At 45.7% G+C, this 26374-nt stretch overlaps 2 protein-coding genes across 2 annotated transcripts in view; one reads left to right on the top strand and one right to left on the bottom strand.

Moving 5' to 3' along the window:
* Positions 1 to 1901: 1901 nt before the first annotated feature.
* LOC309396930 (serine/threonine-protein kinase PAK 1-like) lies at positions 1902 to 25036 on the bottom strand (the record flags this gene model as incomplete). The annotated part of the gene is given in 7 exon segments (XM_081962517.1): positions 1902 to 2079; positions 4452 to 4533; positions 4535 to 4566; positions 10685 to 10722; positions 13324 to 13471; positions 13876 to 13976; positions 24847 to 25036. Coding segments are annotated over 7 exon segments (769 nt in total), but the record flags the coding sequence as incomplete, so codon positions are not given.
* Positions 18948 to 26374, top strand: part of MYCBP (MYC binding protein) — a 227919-nt gene continuing 220492 nt past the window's right edge. Inside the window, exon 1 of the mRNA XM_081962434.1 lies at positions 18948 to 18951. The gene's annotated coding sequence lies outside the window, so the exon portion shown is untranslated. The remainder of the gene's footprint in view (positions 18952 to 26374) is intronic.

Genomic DNA, 26374 nt, shown 5'->3' with positions numbered 1-26374 from the left:
AGCAAAGCTCAACTCCCAATTGACAAAGGAACTTTGGTCAAAACTCTGGGTCAAAAGTTACGTTTTCTGGCTGAATTGAGTTCCTTTGTCAATTGGGAGATAAGCTTTGGTCTAACTCCTCAGGGAAAGCTCAGATCAGCGAATGGAGTGGGTTTTTAGCTTCCCCGACCCAGGACACCACTGATATGTATGTGGTTGAAACGAGCTCTGGGTCAAAAGTTCCCTTTTCTGGCTGAATTGAGTTCCTTTGCCAATTGGGAGATGAGCTTTGGTCAGATCAGCGAATGGAGTGGTTTTTTAGCTTTCCTGTCATGGGACATAACCAATATGTGTTTCGTGTTCGAAACAGCTCTGGGTCAAAAGTAACGTTTTGTGGCTGAATTCAGGTTTTTTGCCAATTCTGGGATACGATTTAGTCTAACTCCTCAGGGAAAGTTCAGATCACCGAATGGAGTGGTCTTTTAGCTTCCCCGACCCAGGACCCAACTAAGATGTGTATGTGGTTCCGAACTGAGCTCTGGGTCAAAAGTTAGGTTTTCTGGCTGAATTCAGTTTTTTTGCCAATTCTGGGATACGATTTATGTGGTTCCGAACCGAGCTCTGGGTCAAAAGTTCCCTTTTCTGGCTGAATTGAGTTCCTTTGCCAATTGGGAGATGTGCTTTGGTCAGATCAGCGAATGGAGTGGTTTTTTAGCTTTCCTGTCATGAGACATAACCAATAGGTGTTTCGTGTTCGAAACAGCTCTGGGTCAAAAGTAACGTTTTCTGGCTGAATTCAGGTTTTTTGCCAATTCTGGGATACGATTTAGTCTAACTCCTCAGGGAAAGTTCAGATCAGCAAATGGTTTTTTAGCTTCCCCGACCCAGGACCCAACTAAGATGTGTATGTGGTTTGGAACCGAGCTCTGGGTCTAAAGTTCCGTTTTCTGGCTGAATTGAGTTCCTTTGTCAATTGGGAGATGAGCTTTGGTCTAACTCTCAGGGAAAGCTCAGATCAGCGAATGGAGTGCTTTTTTAGCTTCCCCGACACAGGACACCACTAAGATGTGTATGTGGTTGAAACGAACTCTGGGTCAAAAGTTCCCTTTTCTGGCTGAATTGAGTTCCTTTGCCAATTGGGAGATGAGCTTTGGTCAGATCAGCGAATGGAGTGGTTTTTTAGCTTCCCCAACCCAGGACCCAACTAAAGAACTAAAGTGGTTCTTTAGCTTCCCCAACCCAGGACCCAACTAAGATGTGTACATGGTTCGGAACCGAGCTGTGGGTCAAATGTTCCGTTTTCTGGCTGAATTGAGTTCCTTTGTCAATTGGGAGATGAGCTTTGGTCTAATTCCTCAGTGAAAGCTCAGATCAGCGAATGGAGTGGTTCTTTAGCTTCCCCGATTCAGGACACCACTTATATGTGTACGTTGTTTGAAACCGAGCTCTGGGTCAAAAATTACGTTTTCTGGCTGAATTGAGTTCCTTTGCCAATAAAACAGCACTGAAAAAAGTGAACTATGACCGTTTTTCACACTTACGACCGTTGAAGCATCCCAACGGCCATACGATCAAAATCGCCACACGCTTGGCAAGCGACTCACACTTATGACAGTCGCAGCATCCTGGCGGGGTCATGCTATCCCCTTTTACGACCTTCTGATACGCCACGTCAATGGGGAAGCCAGATTCAGTTAACAACTGTGCGACTCACTTAACAACTGCGGTAATTCATTAAGCAACTGTGGGAAGAAAGGTCGTAAAAAGGGGCAAGGCTCCCTTAAGCAATGTCTCGCTTAGCAACAGAGATGTTGGCCTCAACTGTGGTCGTACGTCGAGGGCTACCTGTAGTTTTTTTTCTTTCTGTCTTTTCCAATAGCCCCCCTCTAACCTTCGTCATTCCAATTCAAAACAATTCTTACTTAATTTTTCTAGTATTTCTTCATCGGTCATTTTAGTTTTTTTCTTCTGTTTTTCGGCATTTCTCGCCAGCGTGTCGGGTGGTGTGATGCTGTTCTCAGAAGGAGAGTTGATGGGGGAGGTGGTCACATCCCTGGTTGGGGCTGGCAGAAGAGGTTCAATCACGGAGCGGGTGTAAATCTGTATTTTTGGGAAGGAGAGACACACACAGAGAGAGAAATAGAGACAAACACAGAGAGAGCCAGAGAGAAACAGAGCCAGAGATAGAGAAACAGAGAGAAACAGAGAGAAACACAGAGAGAGAGAGCCAGAAAGAGACAGCCAGAGAGAGAAAAAGAGAGAGAAAAAGAGAGAGAGATGGAGAGAGAAAGAGAGAAACAGAGAGAGAGAAAGAGGTAGAGAGAAACAGAGACAGAGAGAGAGACAGGGAGAGAGAAAGAGACAGAGAAACAGAGAGAGATAGAGAGAAAGAGAGAAAAAGAGAGAGCCAGAGAGAGAGACAGAGAGAGACAGAGAAACAGAGAGAGCGAGACAGAAAGAGAAAGAAAGAGAGAGAAAGAGAGAGACAGGGAAAGAGAAAGAGAGACAGAGAGAAATAGAGAGACAGAAACACAGAGAGAGAAACAGAGAAACACACAGAGAGACAGCGAGAGAAAGAGAGAAACAGAGAGAAGCAGAAACAGAGAGAAAGAGACAGAGAGAGAAACAGAGGGAGAGGGAGAGAAACAGAGACAGAGAGAGAAACAGAGAAAGAGACACACACAGAGAGAGAGAAACACACAGAGAGAGACAGAGAGAGAGAAACAGAGACACACAGAGAGAAAGAGAGAGAAACAGAGAGGGACAGAGAGAGAAAGAGAAACAGAGAGACAGAGAGAGAGAGAAATAGAGAAAGCCAGAGACAGAAACAGAGGGAGAGAAACAGAGAAACACAGAGAGAGAAACAGAGACAGAGAAACAGAGACAGAGAAACAGAGCGAGAGAGAGAGAAAACAGAGAGAAGAGAGAGAGAGAAATGGGCATTAAACAAATGACACAAAGATCAAGGTAGAATTGCTGGGATCTGCCAATGCCCTCAAAAGGTGATCCCACTTAGCAGAGCGCAAACCAAGTGCTAAAAACGAAATTTTCAGCCACTGTTTTATCATTGGTACCAAGTGGAGCTTCCAGTAACAGTAGCAGTCTACCTTCAGTAGCTGGGACTGGTAAAAAAACAACAAGGTTTATTGCTACTTCTATCTTAAAAGGGTGTATATGTTCTTCCAACCCCAGTATAGGCAGTCCTCGACTTACGACATTTGATTTAGTGTTTGAAGTTACGACAGCAACTGAAAGAGGCGACTATCACACTTATGACCGTTGCAGAATCCCCAGTTACATCATCAAAATTTGGACGCTTGGCAATGACTCATGACGGTTGCAGTGTCCCGGGGTCATACCTTTTGCAATCGTGTGACAAGCAAAGGGGAAGACCGATTCACTTAACAACCGTAGTTCCTAACTGCAGCCCAACAATTGTGGCAAGGAAGGTCGTAAAATGGGGCAAAATTCACTTATCTTGCTTATTAACAGAAATTTTGGGCTCAACTGTGGTCAGAAATCAAGGAAAACCTGCAATTCCCAGGCCTACTTCCTTCTTTTTTTCAGAAACTTTTTCAATTTTTCATTATCTCTCAATTTTGAGAATAATGTTGCACCTTTTTTCCCCTTTCCCTAGTTTCCCCATAATAAAATACACGTAGTCCTCGACTTACGACCACAGTTGAGCCCAAAATTTATGTTGCTAACCGTTGGCAAAGTGAGTTTTACAACCTTTTTTGGCCACAGCTGCTACGCGAATCAACGGCAGTCGTTAACTGAGTCACACTGTTGTTGTGTGAATCTGATTTGTCCACTGACTTTGCTCGTTAGAAGGTCACAAAAGGGGATCCCACGATCCTGGGACGCTGCAACCATCGTAAATACGAGTCAGTTGCCAAGTGTCCAGATTTTGATCATTGACCATGGGAACGCTGAAAAAAGTGTGAAAAACGGGCATGTTACTTTTTTCACTGCCGCCATTCAAATGGTCACTAAATGAATTGTTGCTAGTTGAGGACTACGGTTAGTCCTCAACGTACGACCACAATTGAGCCTAAAATGTATGTTGCTAAGTGAGACATTTGTGAAGAGAATTTGTCTCCCATTTTACGGCTTTTTTTTTTTGCCACGTGTTAAGTGAATCCGGCAGTTGTTAAATTAGCAACACCGTTGTTAAGTGAATCCGGCTCCCCCCCCCCAATTGACTCTGCTTGTCGGAAGATTGCCAAACGGGATCGCGCAACCCCGGGACGCTGCGACCGTCATAAAATACGAGTCAGTTTCCAAGCATCCGAATGTAAATTGCGTGACCGTAGGGACGGCGCAACGGTCGTAAGTCTGAAATGTGGTCCCAAGTCAGTGCTGTCTTAACTTGGGACGGTCACTAAGCGAACCGTCGTATGTCGAGGACTACCTGCATTTGTACAAACCTGTTTTCAAAACGACGATTCCGAAGGAGACGAACCACTCACCGATTTCGTGTGTTCGGGCCGAGGGGCAATGACCGGCGGAGAGACAGCTTCATCGTCATCATCCTCATCTTCTGACACAGGGAACCGCCGGAGTTTCCGACACAGCCTTCACGTTCTGCGTGGCAATAACCCTCATTTCATTATTCATTTGATTTTTCACTATTTCCCAGCTTTTGTCCCAATAACTGAAGGAAACGTACGGACATTTTTCACAAAATGGCTGCTCAAAACAACCTTGGAGAGCTGAGGACCGACTAGCGTCCCCGTCCATCAGTTTCATCCCTTAGGCCGGACTGCCCTTTTCTGCCGAAAGGAAGAATGTGCTTTACAGGGAGTCCTCGACTTACGACCACAACTGAAGCTACTGTTGCCAAGGCGAGGCAGTCGTTAATGTGAATCACAATTTTATGACCTCATTGCCAAGGAGGAAGCCTGATTCGCTTAACAACCGCGTGACTCACTTAACTACTGTGGTGGTTCGCTTAACACCTGTAGCAAAAAAAAGGTGGTAAAATGGAGCAAGATTCACTTCACAGATGTCTCGCTTAGCAACGGAAATGGTGGTCATAAATTGAGGACAACCTGCAATTGGTCCTGGATCAAAAATCCACATTTGTTTCTTAATAGCATCTCTTATGGGGCAAAATGGAGCAAAAATCACTTAACAAATGTCTCATTTAGTAACAGAAATGGTGGCCATAGGTTGAAGACTACTTGGAATTGGTCTGGGGTCAAAAATCCATGTTGGTTTCTTAATCGCATCTCTTATGAATTGCTGATTGGTTGAATACAATTAAGTCCAATCATGAATGGAGGCTTTCAAGAAGAGACCGGACTGCCGTTGGTCAGAAATGGTGTTGCTTGGGTGGGGGGGTTGGACTAGATGACCCAAAAGGTCCCTTCCAACTCTGTAAATCTGTAATCACGTCAAGGACTTCTCTCAGCATGGCAAATTCCCTCTGCCAAACTAACAAAGGATGCCTTGACCAGCAGCCAAACCAACAATATTTATTGCTGCTTATTAAAACACTGGCTGAGCGCATTTTTTTTAAAAAATTCCTTTGTTCAAGATGTACATCCATTCATGAATATGTCATATGTGGTTTTATAAGCAACCGATAACATTTCCATCATTAGAGGCAGGAGCGTCAGAAAAAAATAACAATAATTGATAGCCGGGATCTCAAGACGAGCCATTTCAGAGTGGTCCTCGATTTACAACTACAAATTTTCGGTTGCTAAACCAGACATTTGTTAAATGAATTCCTAAACAAGACGGTTGTTATGTGAGCTTCGCCCCATTTCACTACCTTTCTTGCCGCAGTCATTCAAGTGAATCACTGAAGTCCTTAAATTAATGACAGGGCCATTAAGTGAATCTGGCTCTGGGACTGATCAGTTGTTAAGTGAAGACTACCCGTAATTTGGATTAAAGCTGAGGAGAGGAGAAGATAAAGGGGAATTCCTTAGAAAATATCAACCAGGCCTACCCTTGCTTAATTTCCAGTCCAGAAAAAAATCAGCCCGGCGAATGACTCCCAAAACATGAGGGCTAGAAACTTGACTTCGGTTTGAAGCAAGTAAGGAGGACAATCTGAAAAACTCTGGAATTTGGTGTCAGCAAAACACTGGGCTTGTGTTCCTATAATACAATTAGACTCTGTTTTTTGTCGTGGCTGAAGAATGGGGATAAACATTAAAATAGCAGAAATTGGATTAACCACAAAATATGATTCTCACAGATTTTCATTGGCAAATTGGAAGAAAACAGATTACGGGTTTTTTTTATTCCAGGCCAAGAAATTCACATGAAACGGCCTGAAACTGACATTGCTGGTTTAGATGTGAGACAGGGCGTTCACACAAACTAAAATCCTGGGAACTGAGGACCAACTTATCAACCTATCACTTTTTCTCTCTATGTGCGAAAACAGCCACTGGGAAAAACTAGCTTGTTTAAAAATAAATATTATTGCTTGGAAGTGAGAGAATTAGATTCATCTGATTGTGTTAAATACAGATGCCAGGTTTTTTACCTGTTATTTGGAAAAGGCTGGGTTTTAAAAATAGTCCATTTCACAAACATGTTTTGTTTGGTGCTTGAATATTCAGTGGGCTTGTTTTTAAAAAATTGCAGCAGTAAAATAAATTCAGATGTGAGACATTATTTTTAGTCCTGCCAATTCAGTTCTCTCTCTTATTTCATGTCTCCCTGTTTCCTATCTATATATGCCTTTTAAGGGAAAGCAAACTTGAATTATTTCTACTAACAATCACACAAGGAACAGGTGAAGTAAAGCAGCTAATCCTCGTTTTACAACAGTTCATTTAGTGAATGTTCAAACTTACAACGGCACTGAAAAAAGTGACCTTTTCACACTAATGACCATTGCAAAAAAGAAACCTAATTAAGCAAAATAAAATTAAGTGGGAGAATTATTATTTTTATTAGCATTGTATTTGTTTGCCACCTGATTGTCAGCAATTTGCATTTTTTGCCAGAAACTGGAGTGGACTTCCATTTTCCAGCAAAAAAACAAATAAACATCCAATAGCAAACAACGGATTCTCTTAATGACTGTTACATTCACTTAACAACAGCTGCTGAAAAGACCTTAAATAGGGCACAGATGCCCCTTTTACTAACTATCACTACAGGTAGTCCTCGACTTATAACACTTTATTTAGTGACCATTCAAAGTTATAACAGCACTGAAAAAAGTGACTTATGACGGTTTTTCACACTTACAACCGTTGTAGCATCCCCAGGGTCACATGATCAAAATTCAGATGCTTGGCAACTGGCATGTACGTATGACAGTTGTTGTGTCCCAGGGTCAAAGGATAACTTTTTGGAACCTTCTGCCAAGCAAATTCAACAGGGAAGCCAGATTCACTTAACAACTGCAATCAATTGCAGTGATTCACTTAACAACTGTGGCAAAAAAGGTCATGAAATGGGGGGGTGGAAACTCACTTGACATACTTTTCACTTAACCTAAATTTTGGACTCAATTAGGGTCATATGTCAAGGACTATCTTTACTTGCCTAGGCTTGCAAAACTTTATATTTTGGGTTTCAGACCAATATTCAGTGATAGAAAGGCCTGGCATTTAATGCCAATATTCACACAGCAAGCAAACCAAGTTAGATAAAAACTTAATTCCGTCCATAAACGGCTAAATCTCTGTTTATCTGTGTTTAACCTTTAACTGAGCTAAACGGGACATTTACAACAATTTTTTGAACGGGCTCACTAACAGAATGCATCCAAAATCCAGAACCTTTTGAGTCATGTAGAATTGAAATTTGGCAAAATTATATGCCACAAACTATCATGAAGCATTTGAGGAGATAATAAAAAATGTCATAGGATTAAGGGACTGGAGGCTAAAACATACGAAGAACGGTTGCAGGAACTGGGTATGTCTAGTTGAATGAAAAGAAGGACCAGGGGAGACAGGATAGCAGTCTTCCGATATCTCAAGGGCTGCCCCAAAGAAGAGGGAGTCTAGCTATTCTCCAAAGCACCTGAGGGTAGAACAAGAAGCAATGGGTGGAAACTAATCAAGGAAAGAAAGAAAAAAGAAAGAAGGAAAGAAAGAGGGAGGGAGGGAGGAAAGAAAGGAAAGAAGGAACAAAGAAAAAAAAGAAAGAAAGGAAGGAAGGAGGGAGGGAAGGAAGAAAAGAAAGAAAGAAAGAAAGAAAGAAAGAAAGAAAGAAAGAAAGAAAGAAAGAAAGAAAGAAAGAATATTGTGACAGTGAGAACAATTAATCAGTGGAACAGCTTGCCTCCAGAAGTTATGAATGCTCCAATACTGGACATTTTTAAGAATAGGTTGCTGGTGCATGAACTCCATTTGTGTGCATAGAGCTGCTTGTGCAAGTGGAGTTTCACACTCATGTGCTTGTCCATCACTCGTGTGGCCTGGTTTCAAGCAGGCTACGGTACAGCAGTGTGCTGGGGACCCCTCCTCTACCAGCCAGGAAATGAGCCGCCATCTTAGTTTACTGCAGGGGTGTCCAAACTTGGGAACTGGTTTACTGCATCTCTCCAGCCTCAGCCCAATGCAGGGGCTCCAAAACCCACCATTACCATTCAATGGTGAAGACATTTTACTGAAGGCCACCGGGCGTCCTTATGTACCTGCCCTGGCCTGAAGGAAGAGATGGAGGCCTGGACCACGAAGATGTAAATCTCTCCTCTGATGCCACCCCCATATTAGGCACTCATTTTGGTAATTAGCCCACAAACCCCAGCCCTGGGGTTCCCTATTTCCCCTCACCACACATTCAGCTGGAAGATATTCAGAGGGAATCCTTGATTCTCTCTGGGCTTGTTTGTTTTCTGGCAGATGTCTCATCACCCGAGTAGGTAGTCACTAGCACTGATGATGTTACCTAGGTGGGTAATGAAACGTCTGCAAGAAAACATCCAAGCTCCTTCTCCTCCTTCTCCCTTCTAGCACTGATTATGTTAGCTAGTTCGGTAATGAAACGTCTCCAAGAAAACATCCAAGCTCAGAGAGCACCAAGGACTCCACAGCCCACCCCCTCCTCGTCCTTCTCTTCCCTTCTAGCACTGATGATATTACCTAGTTGGGTAATGAAATGTCTCCAAGAAAATATCCAAGCTCAGAGAGCACAAGGACCCCACAGTTTTCCTCCTCCTCATCTTCCCTCCCTCCTCCTGCTTCTCCATAAATCCCACTCCCTTCTAACACTGATGATATTACCTAGTAGGGTAATAAAATGTCTGCAAGAAAACATCAAAGCTCAGAAAGCACCAAGGACCCCACAGCTCCTCTTCCTCCTCTCCCACTCCCTTCTAACACTGATGATATTACCTAGTTGGGTAATGAAACATCTCCAAGAAAACATCCACGTTCAGAGAGCACCAAGGACTCCACAGTTCTCCTCCTCCTCCCATTCTCCTTCTCCACAAACCACCCTCCCTTCTAGCACTGAAAAGATCACCTAGCTGGGTAATGAAACGTGTGCAAGAAAACAAACCCTAACCCTAACCCATTGGCCCCACCGCTTGTGCAACTTGAGCTAGGTGCCAGCTACTCACACGGCCCAATTCCGAACATGCCCCAGGGTTTGGGGACCCCTGACCTACAAGACTGAAAAGTGTACCTCAAAATGATCAGTCACACCTTTTTGTGACGACATGCAACATCGGAAGGCATGTGCAGAAAGCGTGCATCAAGACATCCTGGGACTGGTTTTCAATCCTGCTTCCCTTGCATCTATGCCCATCCCATAATAGAGGGCTGCCTGTAAATATACTGTCATAACCCGGGTCAGCAAAATTGGATAATAGCTCTCCATTAAGTGTAATCAATCTAAAAAGCGTCTTCCATCGTTATTGCATGGTACTTAATAGCTAAATTTACTATTATGGCTCTTGACCATTAACCTTAAAGAAAATGCATTTTAATAAAGGCTGATCTAAACCCCTCATAACCAAGCGATCACATTTCTTTTGATAAATACCAGGAGCAGGAGACGTGAATTTTAATTCTAAGAGTCCTCAATTTACGACAGTCATTGAGCCTGGAATTATAGTCATAAGATGTGTTGGGTGTGAAGCGAGTGGCGCGGTGGCCTGGGAGTGGAGCTCTCGCCTCCCAAATCAGGAGGCTGTGAGTTCGGTGCAAAGTAGAGGGAGATATTTCTCTCCCTGGACATAATGATAATATGCTGAACAAAACTCCGGATTGGCGAAAGGAAGGGCATCCGGCCATTAAACACTCTGCTAGCTCCATTCAGTTACCCCAGACTCCACCCAGCAAGGGATTTGGGGGTTCATTAAATGATGGTGATGTGACCGAACCTCTTTAATGATTTTTTGTCATTAAACACAACTTCTGGAGGCAAGTTGTTCTACTGCTCAATTGTTCTGTCAGGAAATTTCTCCTTAGTTCTAGGTTGCTTCTCTTTGATTAGTTTCCACTCATTGCTTTTTATCCTGCCTTAAGAATAAGCTGACAAACTCCCCCCTCTTCTTTGTGGCAGCCCTTTAGATATTGGAATATTATAAATATCCAGATATATCTATAACTGTTCTTTGGAAAATCAATGGATTTACCCAGAATCTCCATAACCTCAAAGCTGATCTGATGTGAAGGCTGTTGACAGCTGAAGCAACAATTCACCGTGGGTTTTCACACATCGCATTCTACAAAGAATTTAATATTTGGATATTGAAGGCATGAATGTGAATCACCAGAGTATTTGAGGAGTTATAATCTTCCGCAGATTTATCTGGAAGAAAAACAGAATCTGGTGAGATAATTAGGCCTATCATATCTCATTAATGACAGAGATCAGCACTCAAATCAAACCAGCAAAAAAGGAAACACTGAAACTGAAATTTAATCATTCAGATGCACATCTAGTTATATGCTTGGGTAAGACTCCGATAACCATAATTCCCAAGGTGAAGGCTAGTCGAGACGTCATATCTATATCCCTTGGGAGTCACCTGCTTGCTAGAGGTAAGGTAGAAGAATTAAGAAGTTTAAAGGTAAAGGTTCCCCTCGCACATATGTGCTGGTCATTCCTGACTCTAGGGGGCGGTGCTCATCTCCGTTTCAAAGCCGAAGAGCCAGCGCTGTCTGAAGACGTCGCCGTGGTCACGTGGACGGCATGACTCAAGGCTGAAAGGTGCACAGAACGCAGTTTCCCTTCCCACCAAAGGTGGTTCCTATTTTTCTACTTGCATTTTTACATGCTTTTGAACTGCTAGATTGGCAGAAGCTGGGACAAGTCATGGGAGCTCACTCCGTTACACGGCGCTGGGGATTTGAACCACCAAACTGCCGACCTACTGATCAACAAGCTCAGTGTCTTAGCCACTGAGCCACCGGATCAAAAATAACAAGTGTTAAAAGGGACTTTGGAGGTTTTCTAGTCTAACCCCCTGCTCAGGCAGGAAACCCTACATCACTTCAGAAAAATGGTTCTCCAATCTCTTTTAAAAACTTCCAGTGTTGGAGCATTTACAACTTCTGGAGGCAACTTCTGTTCCACTGGTTAATTGTTCTAATTGTCAGGAAATTTCTCCTCAGTTTTGTTGCTTCTCTCCTTGATTAGTTTCCACCCATTGCTTCTTGTTCTGCCCTCAGGTGCTTGAGAATAGTTTGACTCCCTCTTCTTTGTGGCAACCCCTGAGATATTGGAACACTGCTATCATGTCTCCCCTAGTCCTTCTTTCTATTAAACTAGACATGCCCAGTTCCTGCAACCGTTCTTCATATGTTTCAGCCTCCAGTCCCCTAATCCTCTTTGTTGCTCTTCTCTGCACTTTTTCTAAAGTCTCAACAAACTTTTTATATTGTGGTGACCAAAACTGGATGCAAATATTCCAAGTCTGGTTTTATAGTGTCTTTAGTCTGTACAGGTCTTAAGTCATGCTATGAATGATCTATCTGCATCTAAGATACTGCCTTTTTAATACGTATTTTAATACGTATTTATATTAAAAATAATACAAGTATTTCTATTCAGGTATTTTGAATTCAGCCCTTCAGCCTTTTAATTTTGTTGTTGCTCAGTTGTCCCAAACATTGCATCACTTTTCAATCTGCTCTGATTTCTACAAGGATGACTGTGTTAATTACAGCACAGCAAAAGCCAACAGTTTATTTTGAGATTAGATCTCATGAAATAATTCTCTGCACCAGATGGAGGGACGGATCATTGTAAATGAGAGTGGGAGGAATTATAAAACTTAGATAACACAGAAATTAAAGACAGAAGCCAGAGACAACGATAATTACAGGTAGTCTTGGCGTTACGATCACAATAGAGCCCAGAATTTTTGTTGCTCAACGAGAGAGTTGTTAAGTGAGCTTTGACCCGTGTTACGACCTTCCACGCCAGAGTTGTTCAGTGATTAAGTTAGTAACATGGTTCTTAAGTGAATCTGGCTTCCCCATTGACTTTCCTTGACAGAAGCCAGTTGGGAAAGTTGCAAAAGAGGATTTCGTGACCCCAAGACACTGCAATCGTCATAAATATGAGCCAGTTGCCAAACATCTGAATTTTGATCATGGGAGGTATGGAGCACACTTTCATAAGTGTGAAAAATGGTCATAATGCACTTTTTTTCAATGCCGTTGTCTTCTCACCAAGGCTTCCCAAGGTCATGAAGCTGACTCCTCGCCCCGATAAAACCCCTTTTATTTCAATTAAAGGGAATTCCTCTCCAGCAAAGTCCCAGCCAACAGTCTTTCATGAGATTTCACAACTACAGATCTTTATCAGGCTTGGAGAGCTGCCAGGCCGATATCTTCTAAACTGCACGCTGTAGCAGCAATTCCTTGGCAAGAAGTCAGGAACAGCTCTTCACCCTCATGAACTGAACTCCTGCAAACTCCACTCCCCTTTTGGTCCTCTTCATTCTCTACGGGAGGGGCCATTCATGGTCCACCTGTGCCTTTAACTCCTGAGTCGGCCCTTGTTCCTTAGCTGTTCCCTTCTCCTGGCAGCTCTGCGCATGCGCGCACTGGGAACAGGCTCCAGCTGTTCGTCTGCCTCACCGATGTCTGACTCTGAAGGCAGCTGATAACTGGCATACGGCCCTGGCCCCACCTCTACCTCCAACACAGAGCCCTCATCAGAGCCTTCCGCAGACTCCAGGACTGGCCCAGGTTCCTCATGGGCCACAACACGTTGTAACTTCGGAGGGTCACTAAACGAACTGTCGTAAGACAAAGACTATCTGAATTTATTCCTTAGCCAATTGGCCAAGATCAATGCCGGTTCTCTGTCGATCGCCAAGCATGCAATGCCTATCAAGGCCCAGCTATCACCTCCTCAAGAACAGCCTTCCTGATCTTGTCTAAAAACAAGGTGACCTACCTGTGAAACTCATGTATTTCTGGCTGTTGGAAGTCTTTTTGGAGTTGTAGAATTCGAGAACATCCAGGACCGCTAGAGGATTCTTCTTCTGCTCCAGTTTGGTGATGTTGGATGTCTGAAGCAAGCGGACCCATTGCTCTGGCATGCCCTGGAAATAATAATAAGAACAAACGATTAGCATTGTCTGCTATCCCATGTAACGTGTTGCCTGAACACATTCTGCAACTTATGGTTGACTAAGCTATACAGGTAGCCTTCAAAAGATACAGGCCACTCGCTGGAAGACAGCAAAGTCCACATTTTGGACAGAGAAGACCGCTGGTTGGAAAGAGGGGTCAAAGAGGCCATCTAGGTCAAAATTGAACGTCCCTCTCTCAATAGAGGGGGAAGGATACGACATCGTCTATCTGTCAGGGTTCCAAATAGCATCCAAAATTAAATCAGAGTCCGAGGCAAAGAATTGCTCAAAGTTCCAATTTATTTGTACCACAATGTTATTCCACAACTGGTAGCTTCACGGCCTACACTAGAAGCGAAGCCTGTCGTTCTTACTGTAAGTTCGCCTGTCACGGCATCAAATCCAACGTGGATCGTGTGTTCGAAGTCTGACGGGAGGGAGATCTCCGGCCATTCTTTCTCCTTCTTCTTGTTGGCTGTCATGAAAAAGAAACCAAACTTTACAACAAAGAGTAAAAGGTTTTACATTTAGGCAAGAAAAACGGAATTCACAGGTACAGTATAGGTCAGTGATGGCAAACCTATGGCACGCGTGCCACAGGTGGCACGCGGAGCCATTTGTCAGGGCACGCAAGGCGCTGCCCTGTCAGCTGGCCAGCATGCATGCGCGCGTTGGCCAGCTGAGTTCACCCTTTTTTAAAGCCCTTTTTCACCCTCCCCAGGCTCCAGAGGCTTTATAGGAGCCTGGGGAGGGCGAAAAGAGCCTCCCCCGCCCCGCGAAGGCCCTCCAGAGGCTTCATGAGCTTCCCTGAAGCCTCCAGAGCGCAAAAAAACCAGCCCTACAGGCAAACAAGAAGTTCGGGAACGGACTTCAAGTTTGTTCAGAGGTTCATTTTGACTGTTCCGAAGCCTCCTGAAAGTCCCTGAAGCCTTCGGAGCGCTTAAAACAACCCTCCGAGCAAACCAGAAGTCCGGTTTGCTCGGAGGGTCGTTTTAACTGCTTCAGAGGCTTCAGGGAAGCCTCCTGAAAGTCCCTGAAGCCTCTGGAAGGCTTTGGGGGGGTGGGGGAGGCTGTTTTTGCCCTCCCCAGGCTCCTATAAAGCCTCTGGAGCCTGGGGTGGGCGAAAAAAGCATGCAAAAATGGGAGGTCGTGCCTGTAGTGCGCGCATGCACACTGGGGGGGGTTGCGCATTGCATTATGGGTGCGGCACGCCCGCACACGACCCCCCTGCGCTCCCCCCACTTATGGCACACGAGCCAAAAAAGGTTTGCCATCGCTGGTATAGGTGGTACCTGGCTCAATAGTAGTAACTGTGAGAGGGATCTTGGAGTCCTAATGGACAACCATTTAAATAGGAGCCAGCCGTGTGCAGCAGCTGCCAAAAAAGCCAACACAGTTCTAGGCTGCATCAACAGAGGGAGAGAATCAAGATCACGTGAAGGGTTAATACCACTTTATAAGGCCTTGGTAAGGCCACACTTGGAATACGGCATTCAGTTTTGGTCACCACGATGTAGAAAAGATGTGGAGACTCTAGAAAGAGTGCAGAGAAGAGCAACAAAGAGGATTAGGAGACTGGAGGGTAAAACATATGAAGAACGGTTGCAGGAACTGGGTATGTCTAAGTTTAATGAAAAGAAGGACCAGGGGAGACATGATAGCAGTCTTCCAATATCTCAGGGGTTGCCACAAAGAAGAGGGAGTTAAACTATTCTCCAAGGCACCTGAGGGCAGGAGTAGAAGCAATGGGTGGAAACTAATCAAGGAGAGAAGCAGCTTAGAACTGAGGAGAAATTTCCTGAGAGTTAGAAGAATTAATCAGTGGAACAGCTTGCCTCCAGAAGTTGTGAATGCCCCAACACTGGAAGTCTTCAAGAAGATGTTGGATAGCCATTTGTCTGGAACGGTATAGGGTTTCCTGCCTAGGCAGGGGGTTGGACTAGAAGACCTCCAACGTCCCTTCCAATTCTGCTATTGTATTGTATTACTTTAACATGGGACTTATTTTATCTTTGCTTAGTTAATAGAGGTAGAAATTAGAAGATAAAAGATTATTGTTATGTAAAAGTTAACGATGAAATATTATTATCACATATAAGCAAGCATTATAAGAATCAAATAGAATAACAGAGTTGGAAGGGACCTTGGAGGTCTTCTAGTCCAACCCCGCTTAGACAGGAAACCCTACACCACTATCAGAAAAATGGTTATCCAGTCTCTTCTTAAAAACGTCCAGTGTTGGGGCATTCACAACTTCTGGAGGCAAGCTGTTCCACTGGTTAATTGTTCTAACTCTCAGGAAATTCCTCCTCAGTTCTAAGCTGCTTCTCTCCTTGATTAGTTTCCACCCATTGCTTCTTGTTTTACCCTCAGGTGCTTTGGAGAATAGCTTGACTCCCTCTTCTTTGTGGCAACCCCTGAGATATTGGAAGACTGCTATCATGTCTCCCCTAGCCCTTCTTTTCATTAAACTAGACATACCCAGTTCCTGCAACCGTTCTTCATATGTTTTAGCCTCCAGTCCCCTAATCCTCTTTGTTGCTCTTCTCTGCACTCTTTCTAAAGTCTCCACATCTTTTCTACATCGTGGTGACCAAAACTGAATGCAGGATTCCAAGTGTGGCCTTACCAAGGCCTGATAAAGTGGTATTAACCCTTCATGTGATCTTGATTCCATCCTTCTGTTGATGCAGCCTAGAACCATGTTGGCTTTTTTGGCAGCTGCTGCACATGGCTGGCTCATGTTATTATCACTATTACTATGTTTATTATTACTAGCACAGTTATTATTTTGTAAAAGTAAATGGACTCAGACAAAACAATTGATTAAGCGCTTTTGTATATTAAAGGAAAAAATGTCTAGGTATAAATTTAAAAAAAGAAAAAAGAAACCAAATTAAGCAAAATAAAATTCATCAGGGGAATAATTATTTTTGTAATTATTGTATTTCTTTGCCACCTGATGGCTAGCAATTGACACTTTTGCCAGGAACTGGAATTTACTTCCTGCTTCCAGCAAAAAATAGCAAACAATGGCTTCACTTAATGACTGCAACAATCACTTAACTACTGCTAAAAAGACCGTAAAATTGGGCACAGATGCCCCTTTTAATAATTATCGCTACAGGTAGTCCTCGATTTATATCAGTTCATTTAGTGACCATCCAAAGCTACAATGGCACTGAAAAAAAATGACTTATATGACCATTTTCACACTTATGACCGTTGCATTATCCCATGGTCATTTGATTTACATTCATATGCTTGACAACTAACTCACATTTACGACGGTTGGAGTATCCTGGGGTCATGTGATCCCCTTTTGCAACCTTCTGTCAAGCAAAGAAAATGGGGACGCCAGATTCACTTAACAACCATGTGACTCACTTAACAACTGCAGTGAAAGGTCGTAAACCTCAGTTAACAAATTTCTTGCTTAGCAACAGAAATCCTGGGCTCAACTGTGTTCATACGTCAAGGACTCTCTGTACACTCAATAAACCACCATCAAACCAGCCACATTATGGTCAGTTTCAAATGAAATACCAAGCCACGATTTCCTTAGCTATAGATTGCCAAGCAAACAATCACTGAGAATGTAGGACACATTAAGCCACAAATTGTGGTTTACAGTCCACATTAAGCTGGGTTCACACAATACATACCCAGCAACAAAGTCACCAGCATTTTGCCTTCAGCTGCTCATGTAATTAACCTGTTTTCTGGATTCACACAAGATACTGAATCAAAAACTAACCACAGATAAGGTGTTCTGATCCAGGCTTCCCAAGATTATGAAGCCGACTCCTCGTCCTGATAAAACCTCTTTTATTTAGGTTAAAGGAAATTCATCTCCAGCAAAGTCCTGGCCAAGAGTCTTTCGTGAGATTTCACAACTATGGATCTTTATCAGGCTTGGAGAGCTACCAGGCCGATATCTTCCAAACTCCATGCTGTAGCAGCAATTACTTGGCAAGAAGTCAGGAAGGGATCTTCACCCTAATGAATTGAATTGTCTCCTGCAAACTCCACTCCCCTTTCACTCCTCTTTATTACCTATGGGAGGGGCCGTTCAACGTCCACCTGTGGCCTTACTCCCAAGTCAACCCTTGTCTCTTAGCCGTTTCCTTCTCCTGGCAACTCTGTGCATGCGCACACTGGGAACAGGCTCCAGCTGTTCTTCTGCCCCACTGATCTCCAACTCCGAAACTCCGAAGGCAGCTGATAACTGTCAGACGGCCCTGGCCCCCTCTCTGCCTCCGGCACAGAGCCCTCATCAGAGCCTTCCCCAGACTCCAGGACTGGCACATGTTCCTCCCCAAACTCCTCACTGTTTGCCACCAGCTCCACTGATGGGCCACAACCCAAGGTCAGTGCAAAATGTTAAGCCAGGAACAAACTAACCTAATTTAGCATGCTGGGCTTCTGTAGATATTAGGACTTTAACTAATTCAATTCCAGCAATGTTGTGGGAATCTAAGCAAGCTACTTCTTTTTAATAAACTCTTTTTATAGAACTTACCAGAACTTTCTAACTTGACTCCCATCTCCTCTTGGGTTTCCTCTGTGCAAATTCCACCAAGGAAGCCCAAAATTTGCTTTTATCCACTCAAAAGCCCCTCCCTAATCTCTCATTGGTTGATCCAGGAGTTACAGAAAATCCCCGGATCTACTAAGACTTCTTGGGGTTGATTAGCAAAAGCTTGACATATGGATCTAAACTACAAAATAGCCCTTTTGATTACAACCCAAATTTCTGTTGCTAAGCCAGGCAGTTGTTAAATAAGTTTTTCTTGTCAGGCTGGCTGGGGAATTCTGGGAGTTGAAGTCCACACACACCTTAGAGTAGAATTGAATAACAGAGTTGGAAGGGACCTTGGAGATCCACTAGTCCAACCCCCTGCTTAGGCAGGAAACCTACACCACTTCAGACAAATGGTTATCCAACATCTCCTTAAAAACTTCCAGTGTTGGAGCATTCACAACTTCTGGAGGCAAGCTGTTCCACTGATTAATTCTTCTAACTCTCAGGAAATTTCTCCTCAGTTCTAAGTTGCTTCTCTCCTTGATTAGTTTCCACCCATTGCTTCTTGTTCTGCCTTCAGGTGCTTTGGAGAATAGCTTGACTCCCTCTTCTTTGGGCCAACCCCTGAGATATTGGAAGACTGCTATCATGTCTCCCCTAGTCCTTCTTTCTATTAAACTAGACATACCCAATTCCAGCAACCGTTCTTCATATGTTTTATCCTCCAAGCCCCTAATCCTCTTTGTTGCTCTTCTCTGCACTCTTTCCAGAGTCTCCACATCTTTTCTACATCGTGGTGACCAAAACTGAATGCAGTATTCTAAGTGTGGCCTTACCAAGGCCTTATAAAGTGGCATTAACACTGTTAGATACTTGCTCTAACTTGAGTGGTTTCCACCCAGGTCCTCTGTTCTGCCGGGAACAGACGTTTAATCCTACTGGTCGAAGGGTCTGACAACTCCCTATAAAAGGGCTGCTGTCAGAGTCAACCTTCGCTGGATGGTTCTCACTTCTTGTACTTAATAAAGAGCTGTTGTTACCATTAAGCCTGTGTGTGCCTCTCCATTGCCCATCTAACAAACACTTCACGTGATCTTAATGTTATCAAGATTGAGAAAAACAGGGCTTAGCTTTTGCAGACTTAAACCTGGCCACGCTTGCGGCGGACTTTTGGCATCGTAACCCCTGCACATCAACAGGTCACCAACTTCAGGAAAATCATCTCTCGAGAATCTATTTTCTGCCTTTTATAATAAGCAGTTTAAAAAACTGGGCAGCAGCGAGGATTAAGAATTCAATTAATTGGCCACATGACCATGAAGATGTGTTCGGACAGCGCTGGCTCCTTGGCTTTGAAATGGAGATGAGCACCGCCCCCTAGAGTCGAGAACGACTAGCACATATGTACGAGGGGAACCTTTACCTTTAAACAAATTGTTGTTAAGTCGAGGACTACCTATTTGCAGGTTAAATGATATGGGCTGCAGAGATTCAGAGAACCACTAGATGGCATCAGAGAGAGAGAGACAGAATTTGCTTACACTCTGCTGCCACTAGTGACTGCCTTGATATTTGCAGTTGCCTTTATCGATATGTAAAACATGTAATAAATTGCTTGGGGATTTTTCTCCATCTGCTGAAAGTAATGCGGCCCACACTCCATCTCATGTAAGGAAGTCTGACAGACAGATCTGCCTTAAAAGGGGCAAGCAGCCATCCAACTGGTAAAGCATCTTGCAGCACCAGCTGGAAAAAAAATTAAATAAACCCCAACCGATTCCTGAGGAACCTAATGCAATAAGTTAGTTCCTTTTTCAGGCTGCACAACCGAAAACGGAAGTAATTCTGCCGCTGCAGATGAATGGCAGAAAGAGGAAGAGAACTCTGCGTTGATACAGAGTGAGAACTGGGGATGGTATTTTAAAAAAAACATTAACCACTCAGGGACAGAATTGATTTAAAAAAAAAACCCTTTATTAAAAAAAAACTTCTGACTGGTTTGGCCTGCTTTCATCGTGCTTCTAAACCAATCTATATCCTTACTGTTTCTTTATTTCTCTTATTTTTAAAAAAAATTGTGGGAGGAATCCTGCATGTAAAAAATTAGCATGTAGAGGGTAAAAATACTGTAGCTTTAAATAATCCGAAATAAGAATTCAGGATCCTGCTTCTGCCAGCACAGTCCAACTTAGCCTACAAAATATCATTTCAGTCTTTCAATCAGTGTTTTTTTTTAAAAAAAACTGGCTTAATATTTTTTAATTTGTTTTTTCTTATTATGGATTATGATGGATTTAGTTAGTCATCTCGATATTTACATTTTCTCTTTATATACTGTATATATACATATATATTTACATAACCAGTTTTTATGGTTTTTTTGTAGATTTGTCTATGGGTGTGTCTATCTATCTATCTATCATCTATCTATCTATCTATCTATCTATTATCTATGTATGTATGTATGTATCAGTGGTGGGTTTCAAATTTTTTTGGAACCTACTCTGTGGGTGTGGCCTCCTTTGTGGGAGTGGCTTGCCGGCCATGTGACCTGGTGGGAGTGGCTTGGCAGTCATGTGACCAGGTGGGCATGGCTAACTTGGAAAATGTGGTGAAACTCACTTAACGATGCTCTTGCTTAGCAACCAAAATTTTGGGCTCAATTGTGGTCATAAGTTCTTTTTCTTTCTTTCTTTCATCTCTCTCTCCCACTTTCTTTTTTTCTTTTTCTTTTTCTCTCTCTCTCTGGCTCTTTCTCTCTCTCTCCCTCTCTCCCTCTCTGTCTCCCTCTGTCATTTTCTCTGGGTGTCTATCTGTCTGTCTCTCTCTCTGTATCTCTGTCTCTCTCTCCTCCTTCCCCCATCTCTGTCACTCTGTGTGTGTGTGTCTGTCTGTCTCTCACTCACTCTGTGTGTGTGTGTGTGTCTGTCTCTGTCTCTCCCTCTGTCTCTCTCCCCTCCCTTCCTCTCTCTCTGTCACTCTGTGTATGTGGGTGTGTCTGTCTCTCACTCATTCACTTAATCACTCACTGTGTGTCTCTCTCTATCTTTCTCTCCCTCCCTCCCCCTCTCTGTCTCTGTGTATGTGTGTGTGTGTGTGTGTCTGTCAGTCTCTCTGATTCCCTCCCTCACTCCCTCTCTCTGTCTGTCTGTCTGTCTCACTCACACACACACACTGTGGTCACCTTGTTGAGTGTTCCAATCACATTTGAAACACTCAACAACTGGCTTGCATTTATGGTATTTTGCAGCATTCTGCAGTCATAGGACCAAAATATATGCTTTTAACCATATATTTTGGTCCTATGACTGCAGAATGCTGCAAAATACCATAAATGCAAGCCAGTTGTTGAGTGTTTCAAATGTGATTGGAACACTCAACAAGGTGACCACAGTGTGTGTGTGTGAGTGAGACAGACAGACAGAGAGAGAGAGGAACAGAGAGGGAGTGAGAGAGGGAAGCAGAGAGAGACTGACAGAGTCTGACAGAATCAGAGAGGTACTTTTAACTACCTGGCAGCGGCGTTTTTCCTTGGGGGGCTCCTCAGAACATCCTAAGACTTCGGAGGGAAGCCTCCAGCCCGGAGCAGGAGCAAAGCCCCTTTTCCAACTGGCCTTTCCTCGCTTGGAGGGCTCTGGAGGGAAGCTTCTGCATAAGCCCGGCCGAGTGACAACAAGTTCCCACCGTTACGAAGCCTCGGAGGCTGTAATTTTCTGAGCTGCGCGCGCCCGCTTTTTTTCCACGGCGTGGAGCAGCAGCGAGGTTTGTGTGGCCGGCAATCACTCCAAATGCCATCCGGGAAGACGAGGAACGTGAGGGGGGACCGTTGACGGCCTCCGCAATCATCGCTCGCCTCGCAGAGCCTCGTTGCTGCTCCACGCCGTGGAAAACAGGCGCGCGCGCACAGCTCAGAAAATTACAGCCTCCGAGACTTCGTAACGGCGGGAACTTGTTGTCACTCACCCGGGCTTCTGCAGAAGCTTCCCTCCGAAGCGTTCTGAGCCTCGGAGGCTGTAATTTTCTGAGCTGTGCGCGCGCGCCTGTTTTCCACGGCGTGGAGCAGCAGCGAGGTTTGTGTGGCCGGCAATCACTCCAAATGCCATCCGGGAAGACGAGGAACGTGAGGGGGGGACCGTTGACGGCCTCCGCAATCATCGCTCGCCTCGCAGAGCCTCGTTGCTGCTCCACGCCGTGGAAAACAGGCGCGCGCGCACAGCTCAGAAAATTACAGCCTCCGAGACTTCGTAACGGCGGGAACTTGTTGTCACTCACCCGGGCTTCTGCAGAAGCTTCCCTCCGAAGCGTTCTGAGCCTCGGAGGCTGTAATTTTCTGAGCTGTGCGCGCGCGCCTGTTTTCCACGGCGTGGAGCAGCAGCGAGGTTTGTGTGGCCGGCAATCACTCCAAATGCCATCCGGGAAGACGAGGAACGTGAGGGGGGGACCGTTGACGGCCTCCGCAATCATCGCTCGCCTCGCAGAGCCTCGTTGCTGCTCCACGCCGTGGAAAACAGGCGCGCGCGCACAGCTCAGAAAATTACAGCCTCCGAGACTTCGTAACGGCGGGAACTTGTTGTCACTCACCCGGGCTTCTGCAGAAGCTTCCCTCCGAAGCGTTCTGAGCCTCGGAGGCTGTAATTTTCTGAGCTGTGCGCGCGCGCCTGTTTTCCACGGCGTGGAGCAGCAGCGAGGTTTGTGTGGCCGGCAATCACTCCAAATGCCATCCGGGAAGACGAGGAACGTGAGGGGGGGACCGTTGACGGCCTCCGCAATCATCGCTCGCCTCGCAGAGCCTCGTTGCTGCTCCACGCCGTGGAAAACAGGCGCGCGCGCACAGCTCAGAAAATTACAGCCTCCGAGACTTCGTAACGGCGGGAACTTGTTGTCACTCACCCGGGCTTCTGCAGAAGCTTCCCTCCGAAGCGTTCTGAGCCTCGGAGGCTGTAATTTTCTGAGCTGTGCGCGCGCGCCTGTTTTCCACGGCGTGGAGCAGCAGCGAGGTTTGTGTGGCCGGCAATCACTCCAAATGCCATCCGGGAAGACGAGGAACGTGAGGGGGGGACCGTTGACGGCCTCCGCAATCATCGCTCGCCTCGCAGAGCCTCGTTGCTGCTCCACGCCGTGGAAAACAGGCGCGCGCGCACAGCTCAGAAAATTACAGCCTCCGAGACTTCGTAACGGCGGGAACTTGTTGTCACTCACCCGGGCTTCTGCAGAAGCTTCCCTCCGAAGCGTTCTGAGCCTCGGAGGCTGTAATTTTCTGAGCTGTGCGCGCGCGCCTGTTTTCCACGGCGTGGAGCAGCAGCGAGGTTTGTGTGGCCGGCAATCACTCCAAATGCCATCCGGGAAGACGAGGAACGTGAGGGGGGGACCGTTGACGGCCTCCGCAATCATCGCTCGCCTCGCAGAGCCTCGTTGCTGCTCCACGCCGTGGAAAACAGGCGCGCGCGCACAGCTCAGAAAATTACAGCCTCCGAGACTTCGTAACGGCGGGAACTTGTTGTCACTCACCCGGGCTTCTGCAGAAGCTTCCCTCCGAAGCGTTCTGAGCCTCGGAGGCTGTAATTTTCTGAGCTGTGCGCGCGCGCCTGTTTTCCACGGCGTGGAGCAGCAGCGAGGCTCTGCGAGGCGAGCGATGATTGCGGAGGCCGTCAACGGTCCCCCCTCGCGTTCCTCGTCTCCCCGGATGGCATCCTGAGTCATTGCCGGCCTCGCAGAACCTCGCTGCTGCTCCACGCCGTGGAAAACAGGCGCGCACGCACAGCTCAGAAAATTACAGCCTCCGAGACTTCGTAACGGTGGGAACTTGTTGTCACTCGGCCGGGCTTATGCAGAAGCTTCCCTCCGAAGCGTTCTGAGCCTCGGAGGCTGTAATTTTCTGAGCTGTGCGCGCGCGCCTGTTTTCCACGGCGTGGAGCAGCAGCGAGGCTCTGCGAGGCGAGCGATGATTGCGGAGGCCGTCAACGGTCCCCCCTCGCGTTCCTCGTCTTCCCGGATGGCATCCTGAGTCATTGCCGGCCTCGCAGAGCCTCGCTGCTGCTCCACGCCGTGGAAAACAGGCGCGCGCGCACAGCTCAGAAAATTACAGCCTCCGAGACTTCGTAAAGGCGGGAACTTGTTGTCACTCACCCAGGCTTCTGCAGAAGCTTCCCTCCAAAGCCCTCCAAGCGAGGAAAGGCCAGTTGGGAAACGGGCCAGAAGACAAGGAACAGCAGTGGCGGCGGGGAGTCAGCCCCGATGCAAAAAAAACGCCAAGGGGGCGGGGCCGGAAATTACTTCCGGGTTCATTCTTCAACCGGTTCGCACGATCCGGTGCGATCCGGTAGAAACCCACCACTGGTATGTATGTATCTATCTATCTATCTATCATCTATCTATCTATCTATCCTATACCATCTTATTATGTATGTATGTCAGAGGGACATGATGGCTCAGTGGCTAAGACGCTGAGCTTCTTGATCAGATAGTTCGGCAGTTTGAATCCCTAGCACTGCGTAATGGAGTGAGCTCCCGTGACTTTTCCCAGCTTCTGTCAATCTAGCAATCCGAAAGCACGTAAAAAATGCAAGTAGAAAAATAGGAACCACCTTTGGTGGCTGGGGAATTCTGGGAGTTCTTACAGGTCTTAAAAGGGCAGAGATTGGGGGCAGAGAATTCTGGGACTTGAAGTCCACAGGTCTTAAAGGGGCAGAGAATTCTGGGAGTTGAAGTCCACAGGTCTTAAAGGGGCAAAGACTGAGAAACACTGATTTAACTCAAAACAAAAACAAAAGGATTCTTATAAAAAAAAAAAAAAAAGGAAGAATGAAAGAAATTGCAATACCTTTGTCTCCAGGCAGAATGGAGCGATAAAAACGATCTCTCCTTTTCTTTTCTTCTGGGTTAGGAGGCAGGGGTTTCGAGCCATGGTTGAGGGTACCGACATCTTTGCTGCTGGAGCAGATCATGGTGCTTGTATTCCGCATGGGAGGGGCCGGCCGCTTGTCTTCTGGGTTGAGGCCACTGTTGGACATCTTCAGCAGCGGCAGCTACAGCTAGGATGGAGAAGAAAGGACGTAAAACGAGGACCAAGCCAGGCAAATGCTGTACTTCCAACCGGCAGCAAAATTGGACAAAATGGGGAAGGAATTGGCGTTTCTCACACCCCCACAGGGTCTAAAAATATTTAAGTGTGACTAACAGGTATTTCATTTTAACTTTGGGCGCTGGTGTTGTGGCCCGCCAGCAACCAGCGGATCTGGCAGCAAATTCGACAGTGAGGAGGTTGGGGGGGAAGATGCACCAGTCCTGGAGTCTGGGGAAGGCTCTGATGAAGGCTCTGTGCCGGAGGCAGAGAAGGAGCCAAGGCCGTCCAACAGTTATCAGCTGCCTTCGGAGTCAGAGATCAGTGGGGCAGAAGAACAGCTGGAGCCTGTTTCCATTGGGCGCTTGTGCAGAGCTGCCGGGAGAAGGGAACAGCTAAGGAACAGGGGTCGACTCGGGAGTAAAGGCACAGGTGGACAGTGAATGGCCCCTCCCATAGGGAATAAAGAGGAGCAAAAGGGGACTGGAGTTTGCAGGAGTTCAGTTCATGAGGGTGAAGAGCTGTTCCTGACTTCTTGCCAAGGAATTGCTGCTACAGCATGGCATTTAGAAGATATCGGCCTGGCAGCTCTCCAAGCCTGATCAAGGTCTGTAGTTGTGAAATCTCACGAAAGAGACTTTGCTGGAGAGGAATTCCCTTTAACCTAAATAAAAGAGTGTGAGTGAGTGTGTGGCTGGCTGCCACACGGTGACCTCGTCTGCTTTGAGTGTGGACCCTTGCAAAGGTGAGCCGGAGCTAGGCATCGAAACCCCTGCAGAGGTGAGCCTGACTGAGCTCGGCTATGGGACCCCAGCTGGGGTGCGCCTAGGTTAGGCGGGCCTGATACTGCCAAGGAAGAACGGACTCCATGATGTGTTGCAACGCATCAACCAGCTCAGCAAGATCCAAAGACCCCGGCTGCCCGATTGAGACGGTATTTATTAAAATCATACAAAGGGTTTCTATCTTACAGCGTGTTATAGCATGATTGGTTAAAACATTTGTTACTGGGCAGGCTTTGTTCACTTGTCACGTATACGTGTTACTGGGCAAGCTTGTTCACATGTTACAAAAAGATGTTACAGAAGACTGTTGCATAGAAATGTTGCAAAGCGAAGAATGTTGCATAGAAATGTTGCAAAGCAAAACCTTGAGCAAGCTTTGTGCCGGCTTAGCAGAAATGTGATGCAGCTAGCAACTTTAAACATGATCGCTACAAAAGAGGTTTTATCGGGACGAGGAGTCAGCTTTATGAACTTGGGAAGCCTTGGTCAGAATAGGTTGGCAA

This window comes from Natrix helvetica (assembly GCF_964273705.1).
Source record: "Natrix helvetica genome assembly, chromosome: 9".
In the NCBI taxonomy this organism is placed as follows: Eukaryota; Metazoa; Chordata; class Lepidosauria; order Squamata; family Natricidae; genus Natrix; species Natrix helvetica.
Note: the sequence above shows the minus strand (reverse complement) of the source record. Positions and strands in the feature narration are given on the sequence as shown.